The sequence below is a fragment of the Lactuca saligna genome, chromosome 5, assembly GCF_052625555.1.
Source record: "Lactuca saligna cultivar CGN05327 chromosome 5, ASM5262555v1, whole genome shotgun sequence".
Classification (NCBI taxonomy): Eukaryota; Viridiplantae; Streptophyta; class Magnoliopsida; order Asterales; family Asteraceae; genus Lactuca; species Lactuca saligna.
Window position 1 is genome coordinate 292,111,296 of NC_136421.1, and position 11,735 is coordinate 292,123,030.

An 11,735-nucleotide genomic window follows, 5' to 3' on the forward strand; every position below is an offset into this window, starting at 1 on the left:
ATCAAAGATATTTATTTTTGGGTAGAAAAAACAAAGATTCGGGCATAAAAATTCCATAGTCCTACGTTTTTTTTTAGGGTATAAGATAAATGAACCATATAAAACTTTTTTGATGATACAAAAAAGAAAGTAATAATTTTGTCGATGACCAAACTATCCCTAACCCTAAACTAAAATAAGTTTCACATGAAAGCATCATTGCTTTATTTTTCTTTCTCTCTGACACAAAAGCATAAAAGAAATTAAAGCATAATTGTTTTTCTTAATTTCCAAATTAAGAATACCCAACAAAAATTGTTATCTTTTTGTTAAAGTAAGTGGTCATTCTGAAGCCATTAATAATAAAAGGGCTAATTTGAAAGCAAATCAATAATAGAAGGGTTGAATCGTAATTCACATAAATTAATTTGATATTTATTTTAAGATGAGACTTGAGAGACGAGGGTAACCACCGATATAGCGAGGCCCGAATCTCTCTGATTATTATCTTCGTGCGCACTACTAAAAGTCCTTCCCATCACCACATCCATCCTTCTCTCTCTCTACAAAAAACACGCTTCTGTTCTTCACATCTTCTCATATCCACCGCCTTTCGGTTTTCTCTCTCTACAATTCTGTTGATTATCGCCTCGATCTTCTCCGATCAATCGTCTGCGACCATGGTTAATCTCTTCAAATACCATTTCTCTTACTGTTTTTACTTCGGTTGACTTGTTACATGACATATCTGTGTACTTTAGTTTTCTTCCTTTAATCGCTATTATACTGATTGTTCGTTTTTAATCTATGCATGTGTTTCCGTATTAATGCATCGAATTATGTTTTGTTTAGTGTTTTGATGTTAGGTATTTGATCTGTTATAAGTTCACTTTTGATGAATTGGAAACCCTAGAGTTGTAAATGGATCCAGATTTGTTTATCCTGATGTTACTTTTCAGATTCGGATCTGGTTTGAAAACCGAGTTGTCCGACTTCGTAGCGTTTAATCTTATTACAGTGAAATCGTGTAATTCTCGTTTATTTTCAAGTACAGTTGATTGGCAGCTTGGATAGGCTGCAATTAGATAACATCGTTTTTTTTCTCTCTTTTATGATGAACTTATTGCTTGTGTATGTATGAATAAAATGCTAATTTTGTACCAAAATGTTGTTTGGAAACTTTTATTGGTGCTCATAGAGAAGTGATCTTCAAAATATAGGTATATACTGGATCGGTTTTGATCTGTCAAGCGCTTACTTACTCTTATTTGTATAGGTGATGGATAGATCTGACTGATCCTTAGGTATATAGCTCTACATGAGAGTTTTGATCTGTTATTCTCATTTGTCACAAACTTTTATCATATCCTGTTAGTCCTATTTACTTTATCTTCTCTACACTTTTCAATTCTTTCCCGACAAAATCCTTTCATCTTAGTTGCCTAACAGTTCTCTATTCAACAATGATAAGCAAGCTTTGATACAGTTAGGAATTTAGACCCTGTTATTATAAAATCTCTATGTGTAACATTGTTGATGAATCACACGAAGCTTAATTTGAAATTCATGATGATCATCTCAACATAGAATTTATCCATAACACTATAGTGTGAATGTCCAAGCATGGTAGCTGGGTGCACCTTCTTTGTATGGATGATAAAAGTCATAAAACACATTCAATGCATTTACTCATTCTTTCCTTGTGTGGTTATGAAGATGAAAATGATGCTAATTGCATTATAATATGTTTAAAAGTTATGATGGAAATTGTGTAGGCAAATGCTGCATCTGGGATTGCTGTGAATGATGAATGCAAGCTAAAATTCTTGGAGTTGAAGGCAAAAAGAAACTTCCGCTATATAATCTTCAAGATTGAGGAGAAGCAAAAGGAAGTGCAGGTGGAGAAAGTTGGAGAGCCAGCTGAAAGCCATGAGGATTTTGCTGCTTCTTTACCTGACAATGAGTGTCGATATGCAGTCTTTGACTATGACTTTGTTACTGCTGAGAATTGCCAAAAATCCAGGATCTTTTTCATTGCTTGGTAATTATTATTATTATTTTTTAATTATTATATTATAAAACCGTTTTGATGATGTTGAAAATAATGATTGATTAGGTCGCCTGACACTGCAAGGGTGAGGACTAAGATGATTTACGCGAGCTCCAAGGATAGATTCAAGAGGGAGCTTGATGGGATCCAGGTGGAGCTCCAAGCAACCGACCCAACAGAGATGGATCTTGATGTGTTTAAGAGTCGTGCCAATTGAAAATGAAATTGAAATTCAAATAATAGTGGATTTTAATAGCTTGTGGGGGTATGGTTATGGATATGTTTCTTTTCTGGTTTGTCTTTTGAAAAAATGTTATTTTCGGTGATATTCGTTACTTTTTAACTTTTTTTTTTTTTTTTTTGGGCTTTCGACTACGGACGTTAGCAAATTCAGTGATCTTTTGGGGGCAAATATTTTGGTATGTGGATTCTGGGATATTTAATATTTTGATGATGATGTCATATTACTTTTCGGTTTGTTATATCAACTTGCATACATTTTATTGTTGTTTCATGTGGTCTAAGTTGCCTTCTTCCTATTAGCCTACGACACACTCAACGATAAATATAAAATGAGAGCCAAAATAGTCATGTCATTTGAATAAATTTAACAACTTATAATCAATGGCGATTGGCGTGGGATATAGAGACCAAATTCTTAACAATTACACAACGGAGTTGCAGGAAAAAAGTTGTTACAAATGGTACAGCAGAAAAACAAGATTTGTTTATCTATTCAAGAAGTTTTGATGGATGGACAGTAAACATGAAAGGTGTTGAACCGTCTATAGCTCTACACCACATCAAATTTTTTTTATCGTTTTATACATTATTTTTTACACCAACAAATACATTTCTTAATATATTTATGATGAATTAATGTTGATTTAATATGTTAAACATGATATCGTAATGAGTAATTGTTATATTTAGGACATACCTATTTATAAAAACTGAAGTAAAATAAAATAAAATGAAAACCAAAGGATTAAAATTGACACATGTACACCATTTTGATATAAAGAAATAAAACACCAAACTTGGTGTTATATTTATAAATTTCACCAACATGGTGTAGAGGTTTTGGTATTGGGTTGGAGATTCCTTTACCAACCAGATTGCTACATGCGTGTGTTCTTTTTCTCCTTGTTACGTTTCTTTGATGTCGGAATGGTTAAAACTTATTGTGTAACAAAGAAAATTGATTATGTTAAAGTTTGAACTTGAGTATCTTTTATAGAATCTATAACTTGTTATATCATGTCACATGGACACTCACATGACCATACGAAAAAGTGGTCATCTCATCACCATGTCCATACCACATTGAACTTGGTATACTTACAACATTTCATTATTATTTTCAATAGGAAAAAAAATAAAGAAATTAAAATATTAGATTTCAATTAAAATTAAAGCATTACAACTAATTTAAATAAAAAGGAAAATTGTAAAGTAGGAAAAAAAAAAGGTTACTTTAATTTAAATAAAAAGAAGAATACTTAATACGGGATTAGGTTTCATTTTCAACGTTTGCATGTGTCCATTTCGGAAAATTACGCAACTTATAGCAAACATTGATATAAGGAAAATGTTTACGATTTAGTTGGAATTCTTGGTAATGTTTCAGCGCCACATCGATGACTTCTGTGTCGTTACTCCTATTTAGATATGTGTTTTTTAGATCTTTGTAAATGTTGTTGACTTTGATTATTTTTAACCAACAATATGCCGGTTAAAACAGTTCTCTATTTTGTGGTGGAAGTGGTTTCGAATAAACTACACTAAAGTTTCTCTTCTTTTGTAGGGTCTTCGGACACCGAAATTCAAGCACGAGCTAAAACGATTTCTTTCTTTTCCTCCCAAGATTGTTGGATTCTGAAATTCTATGTGAATGTATTGTGGCTTGTGCACTAAAAAAAGAAAATAAATTGTAGAAAAAATTATAGTAAAAACTATTAGTATTTTATGAAAGTTGGAATCATTAATATCTAATGAAAATATGAAATGTACTTTTTTTTAAATATGGTCTTAAAACATTAATGATAGGTGTCACATCATTACCACACTCCCTACCAATAACCATGAGACATCTATCACTAAACACAACACTCACACCTCACTTTTTTAATTAAATTTAATTAAAAAATACATAAAAATATATATAATTTTTTTCAAATACTAATTATGCAAATAAGTGATTTAATACTAATAAAAATAATAATTTAAATAAATCAAATTACTTAATTAATTAGAAAATATAAATCCAATATTTAATTTGTCATTTTAGAAACTATATATGTTAAAGGATTTTTGGTCATGGGTACTATCTGTCAATGAACTGCACCTCATTGATCAAAGTTATCAAAACTTGAAAATTGTGTCTTTTTCCCCACGAAAAAAAAGCCCAACTCGCATGAGCTCTTTTCTTAGTTTCATTCCTTTAAACCCATTGGTCGTTTTGATTCATGATGTCCAACATCGAAGACCATGAGCACGGAGGACCACGATGGTTCGGGCTAGTGTGCGCGAACCACGGTCGTGGCCAGCTAGACCATGAGACCCACCGTAGTTCGTATATTGGTTGGTCTTAGAATGTGTCATCTTATTCTACATATCACGAACCACCAATGTGGTGGCATGCGGATGTAGTGCACAGTCATAATAATCTTACCACCTGACCATGAATGATATGCATGTTACACCAATGCCTAAGAGCTAAGACCATCTCACTTGTAACATACATAAAATATGGTCCCAAAAATTTCGTTTTTAAATTATTAAATAAACCACATTTGTCAAAACATCCAATCATGTTCATAAATCAAAGTATCCATATCAAAAACATTAGCGTGATATCCCAGACAAAAACATCATGGTGTGTGCAGTGCAGTCGTCCCGAGCTATTCCCTTTGCTACCGGAAGTACCGGAAACCAAAACTGAAAACTGTAAGCACAAAGATTAGTGAATTTCCCAAACTACCACATACTAAATACATAATCACATATAGTGGCCCCCACCCTATCATCGGCCATAGTCGGCATCGGACATAGTCTTACATCAATCCCCGCCAGGCATCGAGTTGAACTCAACATACACATATCATATATCAAATAAACACACATACGCATACACTAATCACATAGATACGAAGCATACAAATAGTTACCGGGCACCGCCCGACATCGGACCTTAGTCCGGAAGCATACGAGCACAGACACATGCAAGAGTCACGAAGACACAAAGCATACAACTATTCCTCGGGCCCTGCCCGACATCAAACCATAATCCGGAAAACATGTAAGCATAAAACATGGGTCAGCATTGGTGCCTTCGACCCGTTCAATTCAAGAGGAAACTCACCTCGCAAAGTTGAATGATACGGATGATCCCCAACTGTTGGTCCTACGATTCCCCGGGCTATCATTTGACAAATAAAAGCTAATTAAGTTCGGGATCTAAGTCACTTAAACATAAGTTCTCACTAGGGTAAAAGACCCTTTTACCCCTAACATATCCTTGCCCAAAATGAAACTCTAGATCATAACCAATGGCCCAAGAGAGATAATTAATCTCAAAGGCCCAATACCTTCATATGGCCCTTAACCCAAGGTCCAAATGTGTTTTCCTAACCCAAGAGTTGAATCCAAATGGCCTACTCAGGCCCAATGCACTAGTCCAAGGATACAGCCCAAACTGTGGCCCAAAAGACGCCAACCCAAATCCACTGCGTACGCAGGGCGTACTCAATTGTACGCTTAGCGTACAGGCTGCATGGCGTGTACACCGTGCGTACGGGCTTGTATGCCCAACGTACAATCCTATTAGTCAATAGTCCCAAAAATAGCTTAATCCCTTACGATCTGGAACCCCAAACACATATCTGAGTCCATTGAAGGGTCTTAACCCATAAAGTTGATTACTTGGTGGCTCGCATGCCCCTAAATGGGCCCAAACTAAAATATAACAACCTACTTCCTTAAAAATGGACAAAACTCATGCATGGATGCAACAATACTTCCAAGATGGTACCTTTCTAACTTAAGGACTCTCATAACACCAAGGGTGGCAACCCTAAGCTTAGGAAACGACTTCAAACCATAAAGCTTCTTTCTTTGGACCAAATAGGTCCATAAACTCAACTCAATAGATCTAAGCATTCATAAAACAAGTTCAAGACTTTATACCTTGAAAAGGTATGAAATAAAGCAATAATCCCAGATCTACACCTTCTCATTTGAACCACCACCTTGCTTCAACATTCACTTCGTTGGAGAATGGATCAAAACACCAAGAATGCTCTCAAGAGGCCTTCCAAGCACAAGAACACACAATATATGAATTAGGGTTTCGTGGGAGCTGCTTAAAGGTGAGAGGGAGGCTAGTCTTTAAGAGATAATGTTCTTTATATAGTGCTCAACTCTAAAATTTAGCGTTTGGGAATTGCATGTATACGTTGTGCGTACTCCTTAGTGGCTTAGTGCGTTGCGCGTGCGTGTATGGCACGCGCGATCAACATATGCACATACATTGCGCGTATATAGGGTGGTACGTCCTGCGTACGACACCCTTAAGCCGAATAATAAGGATCCAATGGATCCAAACCTAACACAATAGAAATACTTAACCCAAAATAAATAAATAAATAAATATTACCTTGAAAAAATATCAAATGTTATATCGACCCTATTTTATTTTTTACTTCAAAATGATATAAAAAATGATGGAAACAACTCTACTTCGTTTTTAGCACCATTTTTACACTAAAAATTATATGTTTTAATATATGTACTTTTTAATTATATATAGATTAACGTAATCACCCTTCAATTTGTTAGCTTTTTACTTATTTACTTATATAACTTTTATGTAAAAACGTTATAAAATATATTATTATAAAATTAATGAAATTACTTATGTGCATAGTATTAATACAAAGTAGATACTATTTTATTAAAATGACATTTATAAATATATTTAAAACCCGGTTTTATATTTAAAGTTAATTAATGAAAATTTAGCATCTCATAATATTATAATGAATAATTACTATTTTTAGGATATAATTTTCATATAGTATAAACTATAATATAATAAAATGAAACATAAGAGACTAAATATGACACATAAAATTTGCCAAAACATAAGAAATTAAGTATTACATTAACATTTTGTTTGGCGCATCACAACTTTTTAAAAAAAACTAGCTTATTTTTCGAACGTTTTAGAATGGTTGTGTTTTGTAAGCTAATTAGCTATCTTTTAAAATTCTACTTTGAGTAGCTTTTTAAAAGGTTTCTTACAAACCTCCCAAATATATTTTTAATTAATTATTGAACAATATAATTTTATGTAGTTTTGTATCTATCGGCTAACTTATAACTTTACCAAATATATTTTTTTATTAACTAGTTTTTTTAAACATGAACAACTTTTTAGTTGTTAGTTGGTTTTTCAACTAAAAACTAACTTTTTATTTTTAGATAGCCTAAATATGCAACCATATGAATGTGGGAATAAAGGGTTGATATAAATTCATTTTTGTATCATTATATGCAATACTTTCTAATAAATGAATATTTTTTTCTCACTTGTGAATCTCTCATAAGTTTTGATACTTGTTATTTTATGGTAATTTTGAAATAAATATAATCCATTTGTCAATTTTTTTGTTTATTTTAATTTTTAATTAAAATTATATACTTATATATGTAAAATATTAAATAGCATATTTATGATATTAAATTGTAATAAATAAGTTTATTTTTTTTCTTTAGTATTAAAAAATATTTCACTTTTATACTTTTTAAGTTTAATTATTTTTTAATCAACCCGTATAATATACGAGTCAAATATTTATTATCTTTTTTAACAAAAAATAGACTACTCGATAGTCAATTTATTTAACCATTAAATTACAGGTAACTTCGTGTTATATATATAGCACAATAAGATGCATAAAAACGCTAATAAAAATAGAATTTATGCTATTTTATCGTATAAATCATGTATACGAGCTTCATAAAAATACAAATGAACAACAATACACATATATTTTAAAATCCAGAAAACCCAAACTTCTTGTTCAGAGAGCAATAAATCATCGAAAATCGCAACTCTAACTAGACTTGACCAGGCATTATAAAGATCAATTCAGGATATATATATATATAATCGTTTCCTGCAGTAATTTAACAAATAAAATGCATTTCAGAAGTAAAAGCACAGGATATTGATGAACACATAGCTTTCATAGCAATAAACTCCGAGATGGAGTACATCGGCTTTAATTGAAATTCAACAGAAACGATACATCTTACATAATAATAATCTACCAAATTAGCTAATCTAACACTAAATCTAACCACCGAACCCGTAAAGGGTACGGCCTTGTCTCTTCAAAGCATAAACCACATCCATGGCGGTAACAGTTTTCCGTCGAGCGTGCTCGGTGTATGTCACAGCATCTCTGATGACATTCTCTAGAAAGATCTTGAGAACACCACGAGTTTCTTCATAGATCAAACCACTGATACGCTTCACACCTCCCCTACGAGCGAGCCTTCTGATAGCAGGCTTGGTGATTCCCTGAATGTTATCGCGAAGAACCTTGCGATGACGCTTTGCTCCTCCCTTTCCCAATCCTTTGCCTCCCTTTCCACGGCCTGACATTTTTGAAGCAGAGGAGATCTGATTTCAAATTAGGGTTTGGTGTTTTGTGAATGAATGAGATTGTGGATTGTGGTGGGCGGTTTTATAGGTAGTGGCGGAGATTTGAAAGCTTTTTGAGATTGTATTGTTGGAGAGAGACGATCCGTGTCGAGAGATGAAGGGTCTGTGAGAGCCGTTTGATCAAGTTTTAATCCAACGGTGGATAGGGATATTGGGATCGTGATCCGTGTGGTGTGCTTTCTTGTAGTCCAGCGAGGCGGATTCATCATATTCGGAGTCGTAGCTTCCTCCTAAACCATAACTCAAATATAATTTCAATCTCAATACCTTCTTATTCCATTAGTCCATTTCGTTGTTACACGTTTCCAAACTCAATTATGGAGTTGAGAGATTTGATTCCAAAATGTAAAAATTGTGAGTTCGCGAAAACTTTTTATTACTTTTAAATCTTTCAATCCATCAAAAAAATATAAATATTTGCTTCCGCTTAAACAATTACTAGATGATTTTGAGATTAGTTTGATTCAAAAACCTTGTAATTTCATCTAATGGTGGACAACCTAATGGAATCAGCAATTACACTCATAAAAGTCAAAGAAACCTTGAAATCATTACAATGACTAATTTCCATACTTATAACTCTACCAACCGATTTATAACTCGTGGAATTAAATCATACCACATTTACAAACTAAATTACAACACATACCATTTAGAGTACAACTCCAAAAGAGTTTTAGAAACATAGTCACTAAATCAACAGATATATAGTCTTATCAGTCATTAAAACACATCATACATGGTGGAGTCGATCATTCATTTTGTTGAAATGATGATTGTTTGTAGTTGTTAGGAAATTAGACGATATTTGTTAAGAATCATAACAAAATTGATGTCACTTGTCAAACTCTTATGACCATTGTTAGTATGTAATACAGATAACAAACGAAATAAAAAAAACACACAAAGACATAGTATTTACGTGGCAACATCCATGCACATGATAGTCCTTTTGAGAAGAAGGTGGTGTTTGGTGCTTGTAAAGCTTTTCGCAACCAATATCCTTCATCTCAAGCATCTTATGAACCTTGGATAGGTATAATGTTTCCACATTTATCACTCTCTAATTCATATTTCATGATTTTGGATCCCTTTTGGTCTATTGGAAGAATGTCCTTTGAGTTTGAGCAACTCCATAAGACCATACTCTAGGATGTTATTATGTTACTTTATAGACTTAAAATGGCGGAAAAAGTGTAAGCATGCACTATCTTTGAGGCATTCACAAGTTATTGACTTTGTTAGACGATTTAAGAGTTGGGGTTTGTGTTTGGCTTTGATTAAGTCACGAAGATGGATAAAATAGGAAACCTTATTTATTAATTCGCTTAGAAGATTCAAATCTAAGAGTTACTGCTCTTGGTTTAAGGGATTAAGGACTTAAGGTTGAGAAGTGTGACGTGCCTCCTTATAGTCAAGTCACACCTCTACATGTTTTTCCCGCTTATTTTCGTCTCTTGTTCGCATATTGTTGTTGACAAATCCGAGCAACTATCATGTGTTTCATAATCTCTTTAACTTAGTTTTAGTCTCTTCCACAATCTTTGGTTTTGCTAGCGGTCTTTCTCCAGATAGATGCCGCCACGTAAATCAAACAGGTGTTTCAACAGCACACCACCAACTCCACCACCACCACCACCACCGTAGTATTACTCGACTATCTTCCACGCAGCAGTAACAGCCGCCATGATGCAAATCAACGCAAGTGGTGCTAGTAGGGTGGGTAGTGGTGCCAACAGTTCTAACCATGGAGAAAGCCACGGACACCCAAGAGGGTGTTCAAATAAAGACTTCACGAGTTCCAAACCCAAATCCATTAATGGCATCGGGGGTGTCATTTCCTTAACACGCTGGTTCGAGAAGACAAAATTAGTGTTTTAAATATGTGTGTGTCCCGAAGCAAGCAAAGTCAAATTTGCGTCCTGCACCTTCATGGACGGAGCCCTCTCCTGGTGGAACGGCTATGTTAAATCATTGACTATACTAGTAGCCAATGTCATGAGCTGGGAAGACTTAAAGGTTCTAATGTTAGTTGTTTATTGTTTGAGGGGCGATAAGCAAAAGCTAGAGCAACAACTATGGAACCTGACGATGAATGACCCTGACATCTCAACTTACACTACCAAATTTAGTGACATGACTCTTCTATGCCCCGGGATGGTCACGTCGAAAAGTAAGAAAGTGGAAAGGTACATTTTGGGACTATCTCCCCCAGATCTAAGGAAATGTGATAGTTATAAACCCACTTACTTTTGACAGTGCCAAACGTCTGGCATAAACACTCATGAATCATGAAGTCCATCAAGGCTTCATGACAACCATCCCCAAACAACCCAAGGAAGGTAGCAACAAAAAATAAAGTTTGGAACAAGAGGAAGGGTAAATCGTCGTAATAGTCCTCAAATAAGCAACAAACTGTGACAGTCCATGCTGCTACCGTTCTTGTTGCTATTCCTGCTACTCCAACACCCCCCCCCCCACCAGTCGATATGTTGGATGTCACACCCCAAACCTACTTGGTGGAAACATTCGGAGGCAAAAGACGTCATGTACAGTATCATAACAATGCACAGTAGTAAACAAGCAACAACATCATCCATTGCATTATAGTATAAGTCAATACATGTGTGTTCTGTGTAATAATAATAAGACACAAAAAATGAATAATAAAAAATGTAGACGGGTCTTGAAAGTGCTCCGTCTTCTCAAAAATCTGGCCATATGTACCTGTCTAATGGTGACCTGAGAATACAAGTTATGTTTAAATAGAGGATTAACATTTAAGCTGGTGAGTTCATAAGTAGTTTAGTGTAATTTGTTGTATAGGTTTGATGAAAGTGTTTGCAAATGTTTGCTGTAAATGTTTGTAAGTGTTTGTAGTAAATGTGTGTATCTCCTAGAAAATCCTTTATTTTCTACTAGAAATGTAGCCTTCTACCAAGGCCTGAATGTTCTGCATGTTGTTTGTTTGTA

At 34.2% G+C, this 11,735-nt stretch overlaps 2 protein-coding genes across 2 annotated transcripts; one reads left to right on the plus strand and one right to left on the minus strand.

The window, feature by feature from the left end:
- Positions 1–455: 455 nt before the first annotated feature.
- LOC145048186 (actin-depolymerizing factor 1-like) lies at positions 456–2,383 on the plus strand. The gene is made up of 3 exons (XM_078996619.1): positions 456–662; positions 1,755–2,020; positions 2,096–2,383. The coding sequence occupies exons 1-3, from the start codon at positions 660–662 to the stop codon at positions 2,244–2,246; spliced, it is 420 nt and encodes a 139-aa protein (XP_078852745.1). The 5' UTR covers positions 456–659; the 3' UTR covers positions 2,247–2,383.
- A 5,879-nt stretch (positions 2,384–8,262) lies between these two features.
- Positions 8,263–8,783, minus strand: LOC145048188 (histone H4). The gene has a single exon (XM_078996620.1). The coding sequence runs from the start codon at positions 8,700–8,702 to the stop codon at positions 8,391–8,393; it is 312 nt and encodes a 103-aa protein (XP_078852746.1). The 5' UTR covers positions 8,703–8,783; the 3' UTR covers positions 8,263–8,390.
- Positions 8,784–11,735: the final 2,952 nt, after the last annotated feature.